Source organism: Bos taurus, chromosome 18 (assembly GCF_002263795.3).
Source record: "Bos taurus isolate L1 Dominette 01449 registration number 42190680 breed Hereford chromosome 18, ARS-UCD2.0, whole genome shotgun sequence".
Classification (NCBI taxonomy): Eukaryota; Metazoa; Chordata; class Mammalia; order Artiodactyla; family Bovidae; genus Bos; species Bos taurus.
In genome coordinates, this window is record NC_037345.1 from 61,266,418 (window position 1) to 61,290,355 (window position 23,938).

The 23,938-nt window shown below is 45.4% G+C and overlaps 2 protein-coding genes across 4 annotated transcripts; both read left to right on the forward strand.

Moving 5' to 3' along the window:
• LOC528332 (cationic amino acid transporter 3) lies at nt 1-13,282 on the forward strand. 3 transcript variants are annotated; one of them, XR_009491449.1, is made up of 13 exons: nt 1-2,841; nt 5,604-6,004; nt 6,804-6,962; nt 8,553-8,730; nt 8,934-9,046; nt 9,212-9,434; nt 9,601-9,740; nt 9,835-9,937; nt 10,127-10,323; nt 10,523-10,686; nt 10,967-11,075; nt 11,247-11,730; nt 12,455-13,282. XR_009491449.1 is itself a non-coding variant. In XM_059877605.1 (12 exons), the coding sequence occupies exons 1-12, from the start codon at nt 2,819-2,821 to the stop codon at nt 11,366-11,368; spliced, it is 1,932 nt and encodes a 643-aa protein (XP_059733588.1). In that variant the 5' UTR covers nt 1-2,818; the 3' UTR covers nt 11,369-13,280. The 3 variants fall into 3 exon arrangements, 2 of the variants coding, with proteins under 2 accessions (XP_059733588.1, XP_059733591.1); XM_059877605.1 differs by having other exon boundaries at nt 11,247-13,280; XM_059877608.1 differs by having other exon boundaries at nt 5,607-6,004; nt 11,247-13,280.
• Nucleotides 13,283-15,845: 2,563 nt separating this feature from the next.
• LOC510904 (uncharacterized) lies at nt 15,846-23,938 on the forward strand. The gene is given in 12 exon segments (NM_001103240.1): nt 15,846-15,978; nt 17,870-18,271; nt 18,829-18,987; nt 20,784-20,961; nt 21,153-21,265; nt 21,436-21,658; nt 21,809-21,948; nt 22,050-22,152; nt 22,544-22,728; nt 22,929-23,095; nt 23,365-23,473; nt 23,640-23,938. Coding segments are annotated over 11 exon segments (1,839 nt in total). The 5' UTR covers nt 15,846-15,978; nt 17,870-17,898; the 3' UTR covers nt 23,729-23,938.

A 23,938-nucleotide genomic window follows, 5' to 3' on the forward strand; every position in this document is an offset into this window, starting at 1 on the left:
GAGCGTGGAGTCTTAGCTCCTGGCCCACCAGGGAAGTCCTTCTTTTTCATATTCTGTTCCTATGGTTTATCGCAGGATACTGAGTAGAGTTTCCTGGTCTCCACGGTAGGACTGTGTTGTTTAGGATGACATTCCTGAGGACTTTGTGTCTCGCTTTCTCAGCAGATCGTACCCTCCTCAGCTGTGTCTAGGATGCTGCATCCGTATGTTCACCAGTTTGTTCAGAAGCTGGTCACGGGCGGCCGCTGGAGCCCATAGAGAAGTCTGACAGTCCCATGGCTCATCAGAACACTCCACATTTTCAATACGGGATCCGACACAGCTCGGAGAACAATGAGAGGGCTGGTGCCTTATGGACGGTGCCAATAAATAATTTCTCTGAGAGATAAGGACTGATACAGAATGGATTGAGTCAGACGACCTGAAATCTACCTGGGCCACATCTAATGGAAGTTCTCGGCTTAATTCTCACTTATGATCTTACGAATTCTACCAGCTTTGTTATTTGTGTTTCTCCTGTTTCGCAAAATTGTTGTTTCTTCCACTACTGGCCTCTGATAAAATGATGATGTGTAGTTTCATATGAGATCAGTGCCGGTAACCATGTAATTCTAAATGTTGGGAGAAGCAACAAGAGAGAGTATTTTCCTGGACCTATTTTCCTGGACCATAATGGTCATGAATTGCCTCCCAATGGTCATGAATTGCCTCCCAAACCGTTGTTGAATTTATGACCATACAGGAGCCCTGCCGACTGGAAACTGGCACTTGCCATCTACCTCTACAAGGATTAAATCAGGAGCTGCTGCAGCTGCTGACTTTCAACACCCGCTGAGAGGAGTTTAGGGCAGAGATAAGGAATGAAGCAGTCTGTGCACTGGGAAAACTGGCAGAACAGGCCGTCAGGGAGTTAGACACTTTCAGAAGACTTTTTAAAATTTATTTTCAATCAGAAGATTGTTTCTTTACAATGTTCTGTTGGTTTCTGCCGTACAACAACGTGAACCAGCCATAGGTATACATGTGTCCCCTCCCTCTTGAACCTCCCTCTCACCCACCCCCCATCCCACCCCTCTAGGTTGTCACAGAGCACCGGGTTGAGCTCCCTGTGTTACGCAGCAACTTCCCATTAACTGTCTATTTTGCATGTGGTAATGTATATGATTGGGGGCTTCCCTGGTGGCTCAGATGGTAAAGGATCTGCCTGCAATGCAGGAGACCCGGGTTCCATCTCTGGGTCAGGAAGATCCCCTGGAGAAGAGAATGACAACCCACTCCAGTATTCTTGCCTGGAGCATCCCAAGGACAGAGGAGCCTGGAGGGCTGCAGTCCACGGGGTCACAAAGAGTTGGACACGACTGAAGTGACTTAGCACACACAGCGCATATATTTCAGTGCTACTCTATCAATTTGTCCCACCCTCTCCTTCCTCCACTGTGTCCACAAGTCAGGAGAAAATCTTATGAGCCCTGATTCTTCCATCTTCGCATACGTAGACAAACACTGACATCACTAATGGTGGCACCTGCTTTGGCTATTGGGGAGAAAACTACAGTTAAAAGTCAAAATGAAGTCGCTGCGGTGCAGACATCTGAGGAAATAGCTAGGTGACGCTGGCTGTGATCTCAGACAAGTCCTTGCATTGCCAAAAATGAGTTTTCTGAGTTGCATCAGACTAGGATGCCACATCCATTCACAGAACAATGTCTGCTGGCAGCTAGTAACTGCAACCTTACTTTTTCAAGGTCTCTTCTTGTACGTAGAACATTGTTAGACAAGGAAATTGCTTTGGCCCCTTTAATTTTGTCTCAGGTGGTTTCTCGGAAGCTCCGTGATTAGCAACTGCTTGAAACTGCACTTTGGAACTCAGGGAAGGTTGTGGAGACTGGAGTCTGCCTACAAGAAACAGGGGACAGAAATAACGCCCAGGAGCCCCATACTGCACTGAAGCAGGATCTAGGTAAGCTCCAGGCTGGGCATTCACAATTAGACTCCTGTTTACATTTCCTGAGGAAGGAGGCAGGTGGGCACTTGGCTAGACATTTACAACCAGCCTCCTGTTGGCAACTTCAAGATGGAAATGACAAGAACAGAGTAAGTAGCTGGACTTTGTCTCCTGTGGACACTTAAGATAACAATCAGGGCAGGGCTAAACTCTATTTGATTAAAAGATCAAGAGGTCACATATTTCCTACCCTTGGGACTGGGAGACTCTGCACATCCCCAGAAAGGCTCCTTGGAGGTCAAAAAGAAGGGGGCACCATCCCATAATAGGTGATGTCAAGGACCCCCTCACAGGGCTCTGGACTAGAATCTGTCCTGGAAAGAAGTTGCACATGTGTTTTGGGGAGGATCCTAGGGCAGGGCAGGTGTGGAAAAAGAAACCAAACAATTGGCCAAAGGTGAACAAATCTGGAAGAAGTGCCCTGTGTGAATGACTTAACTGCCATCTTATGGGGCTCCTCCTCCTCAGGGGAAGGCCCACATCCCTTCTCTCCAGGTGTGTAATTCTGCCTCACTTTGGTCTGAACTGAACAAGCAGTTTCTCTGTGCCCTCTGGCTTGTTGGGCTGTGTCTTTAATCTACTTCGTACACTTTTTCTTTGTTTGTTTGTTGTTGTTTTTTTTTTCACAGCTTTTGACTTCTTGAGAAATGAATATATCTATGGGGACGAGAGCCAGGGGAATCTTATCTCTAGCCTCTGGCCCCTGGTGGACAAGCGGCTAGGATTCCTGGTTTTCCCCCAGGCCACCTGGGTCCAATTCCTGGGCAGAGAACTAAGCCACCGCTCACACCTGACTCTATCTGAGAACGTCTGATGCTGAGACCCAGGATTTCAAGGTAAACTGCAGGTCTCCCCAGGCTGCTGGCTGGAGACCTCTGAGTCTTTCTCTCTCTCCCATGAGAACTTGCTTGCTCTCACTCTCTGCTTTGTTCTCCTTCCAAGATCCGCAGGGCTACAGGTCAGCTCAGTGAAGGAGCCCAAGTCATGTTCTTCTCACTCCTTTCTCTGTCTTTTGCTGGCTCTGCAGGAACTACAACTCCCAGCATGCCCTGTGCCCATCCTCTTCAACACTGAGAGCAAGGCAGCAGGGATCTTAGCTTGGCACCTACCACTGCCTCCAACAAATCGCTCCCTGCTACACACTGCACTTTTACTTCCCAGGAGTAGAAAAATTACAACCCGCAGGCCCCACAATCAGTCTTCCATGTCTTTCTCCCCAAGCAACCCACCAGCAGGCAAATGCTTCTTGTCCTGTGATTTTCTTTACTTGAGAAGTAAAGAATTGACTTGATTTTACTAATTAGAATTTACTAATTTACTTGAGAAGCAAGGTTTCTTTTTCACCTAAGCCTTATGTCCCCTTCAGTTTTACCTTAGACGCCAAACAAACGGGGTGGTAGACCTGGGGCTATTTCTGCTGTTTTATCTCCCGCTGTACTCCGTGTCCACAAATCCGCTGTGAGACTGTTCTCACCACTTGGCTCTCAGGTCCTGACCCCCGTGGCCTTCTACCTTGTAGCCAACTCCAGTTCCTCCAGCAGTTCTCTGCCACTCCAGGCTGCGACAGCCATGCACTGCAAGGGGTACAGCCTACTGGGCCGGCCACGTTCACGCAGACCTCACCGCTATAGCGGACGCTCCTCGAGGGGCACCCCGGTGACGCTGGCACTGGTTCAAATGTTCCCTCAACCCCCCACCCCCACTCCACCCCCGCACTGGGAACCCCTCATGGGAGGGACTGGGTCAACTACAGACTTCTGGTCAGTGAGCAATGGGAGAGTAGAGGACTCTCAAAATTCCATCACGCACAGGATTCGAAGGAAATTCAGAGGGCAGTCTGGGTCTCCCCAGGGGCCCCCGAGTCGTGTTTCTGGGAGGCTGGACTTCATTTCTAGGAGTGCTGTTCTTGGTTGCAGGTTGTTCAACCTGGGACATTGTCCTTTTTAAGCCAGATGGGCCAAGAAAGAGAAAACTTAGATTTGCTTTAATGATTGCTGGTCTTTATTTAAGTTGAGGGATGGAAAATGACCTAAAATATTGGGTCTCTGGATTATAATATTATACTATCTTATAATATTATAGTATCTTACAATTAAATCTTTATTGCCATGGATGGGAAAATAAACTGAGATTAAGTGTCCTATTTATTCTAAATGATCCCCTTCTAATTTTTCCCAGCTCTCGGAGGGGGAACCAAGCTTCCCCAACTCCTGCAAGTTCCCTTACTGCTTCAGATTCTTTGGATTAAAAGAAGACCCCCTTCTTTCCAGAGAAATAGTCTTTGCTGGTACAACATTTTATCAGCCACTTTCCCCCTGTTATCAGGGCCAATTTGAGAACTCTCTGGTCTAAAATTAACCTATGAAACTATGACTACAGAAAAGAAAGAAGATATGTTATTCTAACATTGTGTGGCCACAATATTCTCTGGACTCTGGAGAAAATTTGTTAAGATTAAAAATTCTGTTGAAGAAAAAATACTGGTTCTTTTTGCATGTGTAATTAGAGAAAATTGACTTTTAAAATACTTTTTATTTTTCAGAATTCTGACCCTTAAAGGACAACTCTTGCTAGGAGAACATGATTTTCTCTGCCTATGCCTTGACACCAGGGCTCTTAGGAACACTTATCCAAGCCTTGTCTAATTTCTGAGACTGAGGATAAAACATGGAAGAATCTTACTTAGTACTTATTTAAAAACTTTATAAAAATTTTACATAAATATATTTATTTTAACGAGTAACTGTATTTTACTGTTACAGTTATTTACAAACTAGTGAGTTTCCTATTGTAATAGCTGATTCATGGCTAAGTTTAGAAAATGAAACCGTGAGGTCTCTGTCTGGATTTATGTACGTCTCAGTATGTGTCTTTGCTTTTGGATAGTGTTGCTGATTTGTAAAGGACCGCTATTAAATTGGCTTAAAGAAAAGAAAGCAAATAATTTTAAATACAAGAATGAAGCTAAATGCAGGTTCACACACTCTGGGAAATATTCAGTGTTAAACTGATATCTGACCTTAAAGTCAGTTTAAGTTTGTTAATATAAAAACAAACTTAGAATAAAATATCTTCAGAGTCATCAATATTAAGCATAATACTTTTACTGTAACTGGGTTGCCTGAAAGTCACTAAATTTATGTTACAACATTTGTTAGCAAGAAAATTGGCTTGGCATCGGATAAAAGTTTTTGAATGAACACTTTAGAAATAATTATGTTTTAGCTTTTCTAGGTATTAAGAGTTGAGGATTCTATTTGAAATATATAGGTAAATCTACTAGAAATAATAACGGAAGCATTTTAGCGTATAACAGGAAAGTAGGATGTGTATTTTCAGTAAAGAAGATAGGAGGAATAAAATCACACTTCATTAAGAGAAGTGCTCCCCCTCGCTTCTCTTCAAGCAACTCTTTCCGTAACTTTGAAACATCTTGAAAGATTAACTTAGGTTTAAGGAACCACATCTCAGAGATAGAGAACTTGCTCAATATGTCCTCTTACCACCTGTTCCCATCACTCTGTCACTCCATGGAACTGGACTCCCAGGGCCAAGGGTAGGTGGACATTCTTGACAGCTTGCTGTGTTGTTTTCTCAGCAGATCTGAGCCTCCTCAATTCTCTAGGATGTTGTGTCAGGATGTTCACCAGTTTGCTCAGAAGCTGATCCGTAGGCGGCGGCTGGAGCCCAGGGAGGAGTCTGAGAAGGGCAGGGCCCACTGTCTGAACACCAGAGACCTGACAGCTCTGGGTGTGAGCGGTACCCTAGGAGCTGGCGTGTACATCGTGGTTGGAGAAGTGGCTGTGTATGAAGCAGGACCAGCGATCATCATCTGCTTCTTGCTGGCCGGCCTATCAACTCTTTTGTCCGGGCTGTGCTACGCGGAGTTGGTGGCCCGGGTACCACGCTCTGGTTCTGCGTATCTCTACAGCTACGTCACTGTGGGAGAACTGTGTGCCTTCGTCATTGGATGGAACCTCATCCTGTCCTTTGTCATTGGTGAGACAGTGGGGTGGGGGAAGGTGTGGGGCTTAAGATCAGGAAATTCAGAGCAGGTATTGGAGTCATCACTGATTCATGAGAACTTCATTAATGCACCTTGTGGGGGGACGTGGATAACTGTGGCAGGAAACCCTTATAACTGTATTCTAGTTAGGGCAGCTCTGCTCTCCTTAAATGACTGAACCAAGAACCGAGCAGGAAAAGGAACTGAAAGGAGTGGGTGATAAGGAGGCATGTCCCCCAGGCCCTTCCCCTCACCATATTGAAGTCTCTGCTCTGCTGTTTCCTTTGTGGGATTTTTGTTTACAATTCGACTTAAATTGTCACCCTCATCTCCTGGTCCTCTATGTCCCACTTCCCTGTTATAGTTTCTGGCCTCATATTAATCTTCTCCTAACATATTAAATAGTTGACCTGTTTTGTGAATCATCTGGGTCTACTCTGAGTGCAAAGTTGCTTGAGGAACATCCAACTCTTTGCGATCCCATGGACTGTAGCCCACCAGGCTCCTCTGTCCATGGGATTCTCCAGGCAAGAACACTGGAGTGGGTTGCCATTTCCTACCACTGATGATCTCCCCAACCCAGGAATTGAACCTGCATCTCTTATGTCTCCTGCATTGGCAGGCAAGTTCTTCACCATTAGTGCTGCTTGCAAAGGGTGTACCCTCTGCACTCCATAAAAGGGAACTTTGTAAGATTAGGTATTTTGTCTGTTTTTTCCCCCCAGAACATCCTGTGGTACATGATAGAGATTCAGCTTCTCTTTGTCAGTGAGTGTTCTCTTGCTGCTGCAGGCACCGCCAGTGAGGCCAGGGCCTGGAGCATCGCCTTTGACAGTCTCATTGGGAACCACATCTCTCAGGCGTTCCAGGGAACTTTCTCTCCATATATGCCCTACTTCCTGGCCAGGCATCCAGACTTTTTTGCCCTGGTCCTGGTGCTGCTGCTCACAGGTGAGACAGGGCTCAGAGATAGAATGGGAAGAGTGGGATGTGGAGGGGGAGTTGGGGTAAAGAAAGCTTGGAGTTCCAGAATGGTGGGATAATTCAGTTCAGTCACTCAGTCATGTCTGACTCTTTGCAACGCCATGAAGCGCAGCACAGCAGGCCTCCCTGTCCATCACCAACTCCTGGAGTTCACCCAAACTATGTCCATTGAGTCAGTGATGCCATCCAACCATCTCATCCTCTGTCATCCCCTTCTCCTCCTGCCCTCAATCTTTCCCAGCATCAGGGTCTTTTCAAATGAGTTAGCTCTTCACATCAGGTAGGACCGGAATGAACTGTCTGAGATAAGACAGACAAGAAGCCAAGATACAAACCATTGTTTTTCACCCTTGGCACTACTGACATTCTGGGTGGAATCGTTCTTCGATGTCAGGGAGCTGTCTTATTCATTGTGAATTTTTTTTCAATCATTGTCAACTGTTGATTAGCACCCTCAGTCTTTACTTACTAGATAACAGCAATGCCCACCAGCCAAATTATGACAATCGGAATGCCTCAAGATATTGCCAAGAGTCTCTTCAGAGACAAAATCATCCCCACCTGATAATCATTTGCTTTAGGCCTACAAGTTTCTTCCCTGTACTGAGACTGAAGATATTTGTTTATTTGAGTGGAAATTCACACAAAATAAAATTAACCATTTTACCATATCCCCCCAGATTTTTTGCGATATAATTGAGATTGTTATTGTTGTTCTGTCGCTAAGTCGCATCCAACTCTTTGTGACCCCATGAACTGCAGTACACCAGGCTTCCCTGTCCTTCACTATCTCCCCGAGTTTGCTGAAACTCATGTCCATTGAGTTGATGATGCCATCCAACCATCTTATTCTCTGTCATCCCCTTCTCCTCCTGCCTTCAGTCTTTCCCAGCATTAGCATCTTTCCCAGTGAGTTGGTTCTTTATATCAGGTGGCCAAACTATTGGAGCTTCAGCTTCAACATCAGTCCTTCCAATGAATATTCAGGGTTGATTTCCTTTAGGACTGACTGGCCTGATCTCATTGCTGTCCAGGGAGCTCTCAAGAGTCTTCTCCAGCAGCACAGTTTGAAAGCATCAATTCTTTGGTGCTTAGGCTTCTTTATGGTTCAACTCGTACTTTTATACATAACTACTGGAAAAACCTCAACTTTGACTATATAGACCTTTGTTGGCAAAGTGATGTCTCTGCTTTTTAAGGTGCTGTCTAGGTTTGTCATAGCTTGTCTTAATTGAGATACAATATTACATAATTTTAAGATGTATAAAGTGATGTTGGTCAATGTGTTTATTGTGAGATGATAGCCACAGTAAGAAATTAGCCATCTGAAAGCGTACCATACAGTGACACTTAGTAACTCATTCACAGTGTTGTGCAACCGTTTCCTCCATGCAGCTCCAAACATCTTCATCACTACGGAAGGAAACCCTGTACCCACTGAGCAGTCACTGTCTGCCTCTCACCCACCCATAAACCCCAGCCTATGACAACCACTAGTTTTCTTTGTATGCTACAGATTTAGTTATTTTGGATGCTTCATATTCCATCTTTCCACAGGACTGCTGGTTCTGGGACTTCATGAATCAGTCATGCTTAACAAAGTGTTCGCAGGCTTGAACCTTTCTATTCTCATCATCATCATCATCTCTGGCTTCATTAAGGGAGACCTGCACAACTGGAAGCTCACAGAACAGGACTACACGCTGAACACATCTGAATCCACTGACACCTCTAGGTTAGGAGAGTACTCTTGGCTGAATAATGTCTATGTGTGTGACGTGCACAGCTGGGAACGTGGTGGGGACCAAAGATATCAGGGCTGATGAATCCGATGGTGGAGTCATGGAGTCCAGGAGTTGTGATATTAACTGAGGATACAAGTAGGGATGGCTGAACTCACCTCACCCATGTTCTTCCTCATTCATTCTCTCATCACAGCTTGGGTCCTCTGGGTGCTGGAGGGTTTACACCTTTTGGCATTGAAGGGATTCTCCATGGAATAGCAACATGTGTCTATGCCTTTGATGGCTTTGATGTCATTGCTACTACAGGTAACTGTAGTCACTGTGTTTCTTATCAAGGGTCTGGGCAGGTTGGGCTGCCCTTGGGCATAGGGGTTGGAAGAAGTTTAGACTGCATTTGGAGGTGCAAGGTAATTGGATTTTGTGCTTTCATTCCAGTGTGTTTACTGACCTAATGCTCCACTCATCTCGCAGGAGTAGAAGCCAGAAATCCTCAGCATTCCATCCCAATTAGCATCGTGATCACAATCTTCATCTGCTTTTTGGTGTATGTTGGTGGCTCAGCAGCACTCACCCTCATGGTGCCCTACTACCAGATTCATCCTGAGAGCTTCCTGCCACAGGCTTTCCTCAGTGTTGGGTGGGGCCCTCTAAGATGTGTCCTGGCTGCTATCACCATCTGTGCTCTTTCATCCAGGTCAGTGTCAAAGCTTTTTCTCCATCCTCTATCAGATTATCAGATATTGTAGCTTCAGATTGAGAAACAAAAGGGAAAGACAGCTTACCCCATGTAGACTAGGGAGCAGAAACCCCAGTCTCTCATGCTTCTCCCCTTCCTCCCACGTGCCCACTTTCTCTCCCAGCCTCCTGGGCACCATGTTCCCTATGCTTCGTGTGATCTACACAATGGCAGGGGATGGACTCCTTTTCAGGAGACTTGCCCAAATCCATGCCCGCACACGAACCGCCATGTGGACCATCTTAGCTTCTGGAAGTCTTGCAGGTGAATAAACAAAACTTCTTTGACCAGTTTTCTTAACTTTCATATTTCCACTGTCTCACTCTCTCCCCTCTCCTTGTTTGTGCCCTGATTTTAGCGGTCATGGCACTACTCTTTGAGCTCACTGATCTTGCGGACCTCATGTCAATTGGGACCCTGCTCGCTTACTCCTTGGTGGCCTTTTCTGTGCTTGTCCTCAGGTGAGACCCCACAACATGCTGACTGGAAGTCTTTGACTGGTGGGATTGATGTGAAGATGATCCTCTTCTGCCTTCACACTGCCTTCAAAATGACCAACGATCGTTAATTTGGGAAAGAGATGGAATCATCTGGGTGATGTTGGATGAGTAGGGGATACTATTAACACTGCCTTAATATTTCTAATTCAGGTATCAACCAGAACAGAATTTAAGCCAGAATGAGACAGCAGAAGAGGAAATAGATATTTCTCAGTTGGAAGCAAGACCTTTACAATCTGTACCTGAAGCAGAAAATTCAAGGATTCTGAAGACTCTGTGGTTCCCTTCCAGCACCATCCCCACTCGGAAATCTGGGCGGATTGTCTATGGATGTGCCTTTCTGCTTGGTGAGCAGTGGGATTTCTCTTGGCTGTATTCTAAATTTGACAGTATGGGGAGGGCAGTGTGTTTTGGGCAGTTGAGGAGGAATCTTGGAGAGATAATGGCCCTTCCTGAGGTTGGCAGTTTTGAGATGGGTGTGACCCAACGTCCTGATGTCTTTATCTTCTGGGTCCAGCCTGTTCTCCTCCACCTTGACCCTTGCAGTTCTCCTGCTGATGGTCCTGAGCCTGATCCTGACCCTGTTGACCAGCCGTGTATTCTCTGGACTCTCAGTGTACACAACAGTGGCTGTGCTGCTGCTGCCCATCACTGGCATCACAACCATCATCTGGAGGCAGCCCCAGAACCCCTCTCCTCTTCACTACAAGGTGAGTGACCTTATGTGTCCAAGCTCTCCAGGGTGAGGAATGAAGGCTGCCTGCTCTGACATCTAAATGCTGTAGGCTGGATCAGGAGTTGCTCCCAGAAGGGAAGTTGCTAAAACCAATGGACCCTTTCCTGATCCACATTCAGCGCTTTACACACACAATCTCAGTAGGCACTGAACACACAGCCTGCGTTGAACTGGACTCTTCCTGCCCACGTGGAGTAGGGTCTCCCTTTCAGACATCTGGGGTGTGTTCAGGGATGAATTAACTTTGTCCACAGGTCCTTTGTTGGCCCATCCTCCCACTGGTGAGCATCTTTGTCAACGTTTACTTGATGATGCAGATGAACACTAGGACCTGGGTCCAGTTTGGCTTCTGGATGGGGATTGGTGAGTGAGTTTCTTGGAAACTGAGGCCCCTTGAGTGACTGAACCCAAGTGTCTTCCTACTACCTCTCCCCTAAACTGTCAGGCGCAACAGAAGGCGTAGGACACCTGCTGGGCTTTCATAAGTGAAGAAAGCACCTACTTTCCCTTCTCACTGTCTCATCTCCCTGCTAGGATCTGTTGTATACTTTGGATATGGGATCCGACACAGCCTGGGGGAGAACAATGATCAACAGCCACCGGACTCCAATTCCCAAATGCTTGATGGAAATATCCCTGGTGATGAATCTTCTTAACCACAGGACATAGATGCTGTGTGGCATCCCTCCAGACTCAGAAGTATCTTCCAGTTCAAGTGACATTTTGAGCCTCTATGGAGCCTGAAGTTGAAATGCATTTACAACCATGTGCTTATTGCCAGCAGATAAAATGACTTTACTGTTGAATAATTTTGAAGTAAACTTTTCAAAGCAAAATATATATTCAGAAAAGCACATGCTTCATAAGTGAGCCTCAAGGTGAATTTCCACAAAGAAAGTACAACAAAATAACCATCAACCAGAGAAAATACTAAAATGTTAATGGGTGTATAAGAAGCACCTTCTTATGTCTATTGCCACTGAAAACACAGAGATTGTGACCTGGGAAGGAAATGTAGGTAAGTATATTTTCTGTCCAGGGTTATACTTTAAACATTAGGACATAAAGTAAAGTAAAAGGAAGTAAAAGGAAGGGAACAAACACATTGTACAAACAGTAACACAAGAATGCTAGGGCAGCTATCTTATTACAGAACCAAGTAGAGTTTAGGAAAAAGAGAATAACAGGTGAAGTGGATCTTGAGTAATGATAAAGGGAAATGCTCATTTTAATCTCTTCCCCCAGCTTATTGAGAGGTAGTGTAACATCGTCCAAATGATCATTTCTCTTTACTCTTCTGTGGTAGAACGTTAGAGTTGCACCACAGAGTTTATGAGAAAAAGTTCTTAATTGAAAAAACAACCAGGACACCTGCATTGCTAGAGGAAGGGGAACGGGATGGGGAGGAATAACTGGTTGATGAATGCTTACAGTTGGGTGAAAGTAAACGCTGGAAAATGAACCTGGAGAAACAAGATGAGAAGTGGTTGCTGCAGAACAGAATGCTTGAAACTGAGGTCATGGACTTTAATGATGTCAGTGATAATGATATAGAGGTTGTTGGTAGGAATGAACAACTGAAGTAGAGTAAAAGGGGGATGGAAGTCAAGAAACTAAACAGCAAAATTATCAGATGGATTAAAGAATAAGTGAAGAGAGATTAACAGAATTAGAGATACCACTATCTTGCGAGTTCTAATGAAATTACTGGCTTAGAAATTAATGAGGACTGAAACTGTCAGGTGAAACTTCGATGGAAGAGGTTGACATCATCCGGTTGTCAGTCTTCCCTCACTGATGTGGGACACCCGGGAATCGTGCTAGCCGGTGAGCTGTGATAAGCAGTACAGAACACTTCCGGGAACACAGCCTTGATGACAAACTGCATCAGAATACAAGCCTCTAGAGCAGCTCCCAGCTCACAGCAGATATAAAGGGTAGATTCACATTTCAACTGAAAATGCAATCAGCCAAAACCAGAATGTGGGTAATTCTCCAGTAAGGAAAATGGTGCATTTTCATAACTATTAAATGGTATGGGGGATTCCCTGGTGGTCTAGTCATTAGAACTCCATTTTTCCCCTGCAGGGTGTGCAGGTTCTGTCCCAAATGGGGGAACTAAGATCCCACAAGCTGCACAGTGCAACCAATGAAATAAGTGATGTGACCCAAATTGGAGATTCATTCATTAATCAAATATGATCACCCATACAGGTATACACTGGGAATATTGCTTGTTGGGTCCAGATGACCCAATAAAAAAAATTGGCAATAAAAGAAATCATATACAATTTTTTTAGTTTCCCCATGCATATAAAAGTCATGTTTTAAAAAGTTATGTTATGCTATACTCTACTCAGTGTGCAATAGCATTTTGTTAAAAAGTACATACCTTGATTTTTAAAAATATTTTTTCTAAAATATGGTAAACATCAACTGATAATACAGTGGTCACAAATCAATTTGTAGAACATGCAGTATTTGTAAAAAGTGAAGCATGTGTGTACATGTGAATATATCTGCACATAGTAAGATATGTATAATTAAATGCATAAAATATGTATCTATATAAGATATATATATTAAAATATATTTTAAATGTTCACGGTTTCTATGAAATTCATTGCATTTAGGTGTCTTGTATGTTTATTTGCTAAATCTCTCCTCCTCTTTGTCTCTATGTATGCTGTGTTCTAATCACCTCTTCTTATGAAGATATCAGTCATATTGGGTTAGGGCCAACTCTAATGACCTCATTTAAATTTAGTTACCTCTTTAAGGCCCTCTCACCAAATACAGTCACATTCTGTGGTCCTGGGGGTTAGGGTTTCAACAGAGGAATTTGAGAAAAAGGAAATGCATTCAACTCACAACACTTTTGACCACCATTTTCTCCCCAGCAGCTGAAACACTGTCTGAAATGCAGAAAATGTTCAATTATATTTGATGAGATATATAATAAAAGAATCACATGTACATGTAATATTTTATGTGCCCCAAAACAGAGAAAATTTTATTTTTCAGATGATATCAAGGGGAATGAATAGTATTCACTTGAAAAAAAATATTTTGTGAAACTAACTGAAATGGAAAATAAGCTATGTCTAATCTATGAGCTTTGGTTTTTCTGGTAGTTGTGTGTGAATGTGAGACCTGGACCATAGAGAAGGCTGAGCACCAAAGAATTGAACTTTGGTGATTTTGAACTGTGTTGCTGGAGAAGACTCTTGAGAGACCCTTGGACAGCAAGAAATTCAAGCCAGTCAATCCTAAAGAAAATCATTCATTGGAATATTCATTGGAAGGGCTGATGCTGAAGCTGAAGCTACAATACTTTGGCCACCTGATGCGAAGAACTGACTCAATGGAAAAGACCCTGATGCTGGGAAAGATTGAGGGCAGGAGTAGGAAGGGGTGGCAGAGGATGAAATGGTTAGGCAGCATCACCAACTCAATGGACAGGATTTTGAGCAAACTCCAGGAGACAGTGAAGGACAGGGATGCCTGGCATGCTGCAGTCCATGGAGTTGCAAAGAGTTGGATACGACTTCGTGAATGCATGTAACAACAACTCTTAATTGGTGCTGAGCTGGGCTTAAGGATTCCCCACAATTGAGTGTCTCAGGTCACAAGCAGATTTTGCAAGGCCAAGTCGTGTAAATAAAACTGGGAGGGAGGAGGATTGAGAGTTGGGTCCCTGGTTTTACAGCCCCTCCTTTTCAGGGTTCTTAATGATCAAAAGAATCTGTGTCCACAGGAGCAATCAATAAAGAACCTACCATAGGGATAGAAAAAAAACCTAATTTGAACCAAACTGAGGGCTATAGTTGGGAAGGCAGCCTCTCAGAGAGCTCTGAGGAATTGCTCTGCTGAAGCATGGTTTCCAGCATCCTTTTACACCTCATCCAAACAAAACTCACTCATCAACATGACAGGGTGAATTCCTTCAAGATTTCAAGAGAGACAGAATTAGTACATAGACAGCGAGACAGCAGGACCCTGGTGTCTGGGAAGGGAACCTTATCTTGGAGGGAGTGTTAACATGGATGCCATGAAAAGGGAGTTACTCATTCTTATCTTCCAAACAGACTCTCTTTACCGCAATGGTTAAAGCAGATGAGCTGTGAGAGCTGGACAGGCTGTCTTAGCTCACACACAGTTCAAGATGAACCATAAGAAAAAAAGGACTTCATACCTCAGTATGTGAATATTTCTCCATCACAAGCAGACAAAAATCTATATGATCCAGCCATTCTCCTTCTGAAAGAGAAAGTGTTAGTCACTCACTCGTGTCTGACTCTTTGCAATCCCATGGACTATAGCCCACCAGGCTCCTCTGTCCCTGGAATTCTCCAGGCAAGAATACTAGAGAAGGTAGCCATTCCCTTCTCTGGGGAATCTTCCTGACCCAGGGAACGAACCTGGGTATTCCCACATTGCAGGCAGATTCTTTACTGTCTGAGCACCAGGGAAGCTCACTCTACTTCCAAGGCAATACCAAAAGAATTGAAAGCACACTCTAGAAGAGATATTTGAACACTCATTTTCATAGCAGCATTATTCACAAAACCAAAACATGAAAGCAACCCAAGTGCCCACTGACCAACATATGAATAAGACAATGTGGTAGGTACAAATAATGGAGTGTTATTTATCATTAAAAAGGGAGGGAATTCCAACGCATGCTACAACATGAAAGAACTTGGTGGACATTTCACTAAGCTAAATTAACCTGACAGGAAATGACAAATATTCTGATTCAACTGAAATGAAGTATCTGGAGTGTCTATTCATAGACACAGAGAGGAGGAGGGTAATTGCCAGGAATTGGGAAAGGAGAAAGGGGGAATTGTTGTTGAATGGGAACAGAATTGAAGTTTTGCGAGATGAAAACAGCCCTGGAGTTTGGTTGCACCAAATGCGAATGTACTTAACACGACACAAAATGCAAATATATTTAACACGACTAGACACGTAAAAATGGTTAAAACGGTCAATTTTATGTTATAGGTATTTTGCCACAGTAAAAAAAGACCTCTCAGAACCTCCTCCTGAGGGTAACCACATAAGTGTCAAGAGCTGATAGCAACACTGCTCCCCGCCCGCCCGGCCCCATCCCCACCCCAACAACCCAGAGGTGAGGACTGTCTTCTGTGCTCAGGACTCCCCGCTTCGGTTCTTGGAAATGTCTCAGCTCCAGCCCTGCATGACTTACCCTCAGCCTCCCTGACTGACCCAGTGCTCCAGGCTCTGCTCCAAGGATCCAGTAAGTCTCAGGTCACCCTCTTCTGTAGGAGACTGGGCTCTGAGTTCACATCCTCCCAAAGAGACCTCTGCAACCTTAGAGTGCAGGGGAGTCAGCCTGGCTTCAGCCTGAGGGTGGAGAGACCCGTTTTCTAGATGAAAGCAGAAGGAAATGAGAACTCAGTTTGTGTGTCTGTGTGTGTGTGTGTGAAGAGGTGATGTAGGGGAGATTGCATTAGTGTCTGGAGTCTCTAGATGTGTTTGTTGAGTGGTGTTCAAACAATAAACATTACACTTACGTAGAGTTTATGATATGTGGACCTCTGGATTCAGTCTCCTCTACACTGTGGGATCTCCGTATTTTCTGGTCCTTCATCTGGGACTTGAACATTTGCAGTTTCCTTGGGAAGACTGTGGTGAGTTATATTAAATCAGACGAGCTAATGTGTGTGTGTGTATGCTTAGTCGCTCAGTCATGTCCAGCTCTTTGCAACCCCATGCACTGGAGTCTGCCAGGCTACTCTGTCCATGGGGATTCTTCAGGCCAGAATATTGGAGTGGGTTGCCATTACACCCTCCAGGGGATCTTCCCAACCCAGGGATTAAACCCAGGTCTCCCGCATTGCAGGCAGATTCTTTACTGTCTGAGCCACTAGAGAAGACCAAGAATACTGGAGTGGGTAGCCTATCCCTCTGCCAGGGGATCTTCCTGACCCAGAAGTTGAACTGGGATCTCCTGCATTTTAGGCAGATTCTTTATCAGCTGAGCTATCAGGGGAACCCATGAGCTAGTAAGTAGTACTGTAGGTCGATTTGAACCAGGAGAGCTGGTTGAATTCAATACAAAAATCACTATCTTCATCCATTCAACTCATACCAAGTAAGCATCTACTGAGCCAAGTTCTGTGTTCGTGGCTTTTGCTTCTGTGGGGCAGAAACCTTGTCTTTCCAGGCTTTTTGCCCAGTGTAATAATCAAGTTGACATAAGTCAGATGAACAAGTTTAATTTGCTATGTATTGGAACCCAATAAAAACTCTAAGGCACAAAGACAGTCAGGCAGTTGAGGCTTATAAACTCCACTGAGTGAAGGAAGAAGTATAGGCAGGAACCCAGGGCTTCAAACAAGAGGAAGAGAACCCACAGGAAAGATGGGAAGAGCCAACACTTGGTGAACAAATGTTTGCTATTCCATGCAGGCAAGTCTTTCTGAGATAAAAATGTATCTCTGGTAATAGCTCTCCTCTAGGCATAGGCCCCTAAACTATGTTATGTTGAGCAGTTAAGGGGAGTGGCAAGGAGTTTGGGTCTGCTGGGTCTTCATTGCCTTCAGCTCAAAACTATCCATATTCCAAAGGGGCACAATTTGAGGGAGATGAAATCCACTCCACCTTTCCACTAACTGTTAAAAAGTAATTAAAAATTAATGACTGTGTGGCACCCTTGTTGCTGCATGTAGGCTTTCTCCAATTGTGGCAAGCAGAACTACTCTCTAGTTTTGGTGCGCAGGCTTCTCATTGCGGTGACTTCTCCTGTTGCAGAGGATGGGCTCAAGGCACAGAGGCTCAGTAGTTGAGGCTCGCAGGGTCCAGAGCACAGGCTCAGTAGTCATGGAGCACTGGTTTAGTTGCCCCTCAGCATGTGGAATCTTCCTGGGCCAGGGATTCGACCCATGTCCCCTGTGTTGGCAGGTAGATTCTTAAACACTGTGCCACCAGGGAAGTCCCTTCCAGTAACTTTGAAACATATTAAAAGGCTTCTTTATGTTTGATGAAACCAACGCTCAGAAATGGAGAACTTACCCCAAATGTCCTTTCACCATCTGCCCCCCATCACTCCATTGCTCCATGGAATTGGACTCCCGGGGCCAAGGGCCAACGGGCATTCCTCATGGCTTGGTGTCTACCTTTCTCAGCAGATCACAGCTCCTCAACTCCACCTAGGATGCGGTGTCAGGATCCCCGTCAGTGTGGTCAGAAGCTGATCCGCAGGCAGCCACTGAAGCCCAGGAAAGAGCCTGTGATTTTTTTGTCTCGTCATCTGAACATCTTCCACCTGGTGGTCTTGGGTGTGGGCAGCACCCTGGGGGTTGGTGTGTACATTGTGGTTGGAGAGGTGGCCCTGTTTGTCGCTGGACCAGCGATCATTGTCTCCTTCTTGGTGGCCGCCCTGTGTTCTGTGTTGTCTGGACTCTGCTATGCCGAGTTTGGGACACGGATAAAGTGGACCAGTTCTGCATATCGTTATAGCTACATCAGCTTGGGAGAACTGTGGGCTTTCATCGCTGGCTGGAACCTCATACTGTCCTATGTCTTTGGTGAGATGATGGATGAAGAGGGTGTGGGGTTGAAGACCAGAAAACTAGGAGTGGGATTTGGTCTTCAGTCATTCATGAGCATTTTGTCATCCACTTTGTGAGACGAGGAGAGTAATAGTGTCAGGAAAACTCCACAGCTTCGTCCTACTCAGCTCTCCCCTACTTTCCTTAAATGATGGACCAAGAACCCAGAGGAAAGGGAACCGTGGGGAGTGGGTGAGAGGGAGGCATGGCCCACAGGCTCATCCCCTCACCATACTGAAGTCTCTGCTCTGCTTTTGCCTTCATGGAATTTCCATTAGCACTGGATTTAAAATTTTAATCCTTATCTCCCAGACCTCTTGTTCCCTCTTCCCTGTTTTCTTGCATAACATTGATCTCCCACTAAAATACTTAATAATTGACCTATTTTGTGAATCATCTGGGCTACCTCCCCACTTCATAAAAAGAAATTGTTTGACATTTGACATTTTGCAATTTTCCTCCCTAAATACATCCCATGGTGCATAGAGGATTTAATTCATGTTTGTCACTGAATGTTTCTTCTCCTGCTGCAGCCACTGCAAGTGTGTCCAAGGCCTGGAGCTACACCTTTGATGGCCTGATCGGGAACCACATCTCTCAGGCATTACAGAGAGCCTTCTCTCAGTACATGCCTGACTACCTGGCCCGGTACCCAGACTTTATTGCCCTGGCTGTGGTGCTGCTGCTCACAGGTGAGACAGGGGTCAGAATTAGGATGGGAAGAGAGGCGTGTGATGGAGGAGCTGAAAGGCTTGGGGTGGCAGAATCGTGGGGGATTCAGTTCAGTTCAGCCACTCAGTCATGTCTGACTCTTTGCGACCCCATGAATCGCTGCACGCCAGGCCTCCCTGTCCATCACCAACTCCCGGAGTCCACCCAAAACCATGTCCATTGAGTCGGTGATGCCATCCAGCCATCTTATCCTCTGTCGTCCCCTTCTCCTCCTGCCCCCAATCCCTCCTAGTCTTTTCCAATGAGTCAACTCTTCGCATGAGGTGGCCAAAGTATTGGAGTTTCAGCTTCAGCATCAGTCCTTCCAATGAACACCCAGGACTGATCTCCTTTAGAATGGACTGGTTGGATGTCCCTGCAGTCCAAGGGACTCTCAAGAGTCTTCTCCAACACCACAGTTCAAAAGCATCAATTCTTCGGCGCTCAGCTTTATTCACAGTCCAACTCTCACATCCATACATGACCACTGGAAAAACCATAGCCTTGACTAGACGGACCTTTGTTGGCAAAGTAATGTCTCTGCTTTTTAATATGCTAGATTAGGACTTGAAATAAAGGTCTGGGATATGGCTTTCCTGGTGGCTCAGTGGTAAAGAACCTACTTGCCAATGTAGGAGACATAGTTTCAACCCCTGGGTCAGGAGGATCCCCTGGAGGAGGAAATGGCAACCCACTCCAGTATTCTTGCTGGGAAAATCCATGGACAGAGGAGCCTGCTGGGCTGCAGTCCATGGGGTTACAGAGGGTTGGACACAACTGAGCAACTGAGCACATATGCATAATCCATCCACCAAGAAGGGTCTGGGGTATGAGAGACAGGAAGGCAAGACATAGAGTGTTGTTTCCCACTCTTGGCACTACTGACCTTCTAGACTGGAACAGCCTTCAGTATTGGGGGCTGTCCTGTCCATTATTGGTTTTTTGTTTTTTTTTTTTTTCAGTTTCTAAGTCAGGTCCAACTCTTTATGATGCCATGGACTACAGGCTTCCCTGTCCTTCACTATCTCCCAAAGTTTACTCAAACTCATGTCCATTGAGTCAGTGATGCCATCCAACCATCTCATCCTCTGTTGCCCTCTTCTCCTTTTGCCCTCAATCTTTCCTAGCATCAGAATCTTTTCCAATGAGTAGGCTCTTCGCATTGTCATATTTTCTTAATTTTATCATTGACAGATATGTAGCATTCCTGAACTTTCCTCACTAAATACCATGCCTATCTAGATACTATGCCTACCTCCCAAGTAGTGACAATGACAATCAGAATGTCTCCAGACATTGGCAAACATCCCTAGGCACAAAATCAACCCCCATTGAGAATCATTCACTTTGATGTGTTTCTTCCTCTGTATTGAGACCAAAGATGTGTTTTTAATTGGGAAATAATTCACATAGCATAAAATTAACCATTTTAGTATCTTTCTTCAGTTTTATTGAGATGTAATTGACATGCAACATTGTATAAGTTTAAGGTGTTAGGTGTATATATTGTGAGATGGTTGCCACAATAAAAAAAATTAACCTTCTGAAAGTATAAAATACCGTGGATCTAAGCACATTCAAAACGTTGTACAATCATCGCCTCCATGTAGTTCCAAACATGTCCATCACAACAAAGGAAACCCTGCACCCACTGAGCAGTCACTGTCCATCCATGTGTCCCAGTCCCACAACCCCCAGCCCCTGGTAAACACCAGTCTGTTTTCTGTCTCTATGGATTTTGTTATTTTGGACATCTCATATTCCATTTTCCCCACAGGGGCACTTGTTCTGGGAGCTCGTGAGTCACTTCTGATTACCAGAGTGTTCACAGGCATCAACGTCTTGGTTCTCATCTTCATCATCCTCTCTGGCTTCTTCAAGGGAGACCTGCACAACTGGAAGCTCACAGAACAGGACTACACATCCATCACACCTGGATCGGGTGGCATTTCTAGGTTAGGGTGGTGCCCTTGACCTTAGTAATGCATGGGCTGAAGGGTGCAAAGTTGGGACTAAGAGACTAGGGCTGATGGATCCAAATGTTGGGAGTCTGGAGCCCAGGACTTGTGGTATTAACTGAGGATTCCAGTAGAAATGGTTGAACACACCTCACCCATGTTCTTCCTCATTCCTTCTCTCACCATAGCTTGGGTCCTCTGGGTTTTGGAGGATTTGTGCCATTTGGCCTTGATGGAATTCTCCGTGGAGCAGCGATATGTTTCTATGCACTTGTTGGTTTTGATGCCATTGTCACTAAAGGTAACATGGTCATTGTGTGTCCCATCAGGGGTTTGGGACAGATTGGGCTGCCCCTTGGGCACAGGGGTGGGTAGAAGGTTAGGCTTATTTTCATGATACAAGAAGGAGAGGGATTTTGTGCTTTCATCCCAGTATGCTTTCCTGACATGGTACCTCCATCACTGTTGCAGGGGAAGAAGCCCTAGACCCTCATCGTTCCATCCCCTGGAGCATCTTGATCACGATCTTCATCTGCTTTCTGGCATACTCTGGAGTCTCAGCCGCGCTCACCCTCATGGTGCCCTACTACCTGATTCACCCTGAAAGCCCCTTGCCACAGGCTTTTCTCTACATTGGCTGGGACGTTGCCAGATATGTTGTGGCTATTACCACCCTCTGTGCTCTTACATCCAGGTCAGTATCATGGTTTTCTCCCCATCTACGGTCAGATGCTCAGGTTGCCAGCACTTTGAGATTGAGAGACAAGAGATAAAGACACCTTACACCTGTAGACCAGGGAGCAGATGCCCCAGTCTGTCCTCATGTTCCTATTTTTCCTTTCAGGCTCCAGAGCATCTTCTTCCCCATACCCCAGGTGATCAGGGATATGGCAAGTGATGGACTCCTTTTCCGGGGACTTGCCAGTGTCTTTGCTCATACAAGAACCCCCATCATGGCCATCATGTCTTCTGGAAATATTGCAGGTGGATAACAAAACCCACTCCTTCTTTGATCAACTTCCTTAGCTTGAGTATTTCCTCCAGTTTCTCCCTCCCTCCACCATCTTGTTTTGCCTTCATTCTAGGGCTCTTGGCATTGCTCTTCAAGTTCAGTGACCTTGTGGACCTCATGTCAATTGGGAATCTGCTTGTTTACTCCCTGGTGTCTTTCTCTGTGCTTGTCCTCAGGTGAGACTCCACTGCATCTTGACTGGGGTCTTGGACTCGTGGGGACTGATGGGGAGGTCATCATCTTCTGCCTTCATAAATTGAAGTGAATGAAAGTCACCCAGTCACGTCTGACTTTTTGTGACCCCATGGACTATACAGCCCATGGAATTCTCCAGACCAGAATACTGGAGTGGGGAGACTTTCCCTTCTCCAGGGACCTTCCCAACCCAGGAATCAAACCCAGACCTCCAACATTGAAAACACCTTTTAAATGTCTTCTTCTAAATCTGTCTTCATGCCACCTTCTAAATGTCCTTCTATGCTTAAGGCAAGAGAGAGGTAGAACAGGCTGCCTAATGTTGGGTGAGTAGGGGCTGCTATTAACACTGCCTTAATATCTCTAATTCAGGTACCAACCAGAACAGACTTTAAGCAAGAAGGAGGAAATTGATATTTCAAAACCTGAAGCAAGTCCTTCAGAACCTGTACCTGAAGCAAGAACCTCAAGGATTCTGAAGACTCTGTGGTTCCCTACCAGCACCATCCCCACTCTGAAATCTGGCCAGATTGTCTATGGATGTACCTCCCTGCTTGGTGAGCAGTGGAATTTCTCTTTGGTCATATTCTGAGACTGACAGGAGGTGGTGGGAGTGTGCGTCTTGTCAGTTGAGGAGTCTTGGAGATACGATGGCCCTTTGTGAGGTGGGCAGCCTGGGGGTGGTGGGGTGACCCAAGGTCCTGACGTCTTTGGCTTCTTGAGTCCAGCCTGCTGTCCTCCACCTTGACCCTTGCAGTTCTCCTGCTGACCATCCTGAGTGTGATCCTGGCCCAGTGACCCAGCCAGGTGTTCTCTGGAGACCCCGGGCTCACAACAGTGGCTGTGTTGCTGCTGCTGCTCATCACTGGGGTCATGGTCATCATCTGGAGGCAGCCCAAGGACCCAGCTCCTGAGTACTTCAAGGTAGGTGACCTTATGTGCCTAAACTCTTCACCTTGAATGAATGAAGTCTGCAGGCTTAAAGTCTAAATATCCTTTGCTGGCCCAAACAATATAAGTTGCTAAAACAAACAGACCATTCCCTGATCCACACTCAGTGCTTTACATACACAATCTCTGTAGGCACTGAATGCACAGCCTGAAAAGGACCAGAGTCTTCCCACCCATGTAGGGTAGGATCTCCCTTTCAGACATCTGGGGTGTGTTCAGAAATTAACTGACTCTGCCCACAGGTCCCTGCTCTGCCTGTCCTCCCACTGGTGAGCATCTTTGTGAACGTTTACCTGATGATGCTGATGACCCCGAGGACTTGGACCCAATTTGGCATCTGGAATGCCATTGGTAAGTGGCTTTCTGGGATAAAGAGGCCTCTTGGGTGACTGAACCCAACCCTGTTCCTACCACCTCTCCCCTAAACTGTGTCAGATGCCATGATAGGAGCCCATTTTGCATTTGTAAGTGAGAAGAAGCCCTACTTTCCCTTCTCATTGTCTCATTTCTCTACTAGGATTTCTCATATACTTTGGATACGGGATCCGACACAGCCTGGCAGGGAACAATCATCAACAGCCACCAGCCTCCACCTCCCAGACTTGACAAAAACATCCCTGATGCTGAGCCATCTTAACCACAGGAAATAGATGTTGTGTGGAAGCCCTCCATGCACTGGAGGATCTTCTGTTTCAAGGGGCACCGTGAGCCTCTTTGGACTGTGAACGCGGATGCACTTAGAGCCCTGTATTTTATTGTTCGTGGACACAGTGACTGTAATATTGCATAAATTTTAAATAAACTTTTTAAAATTTT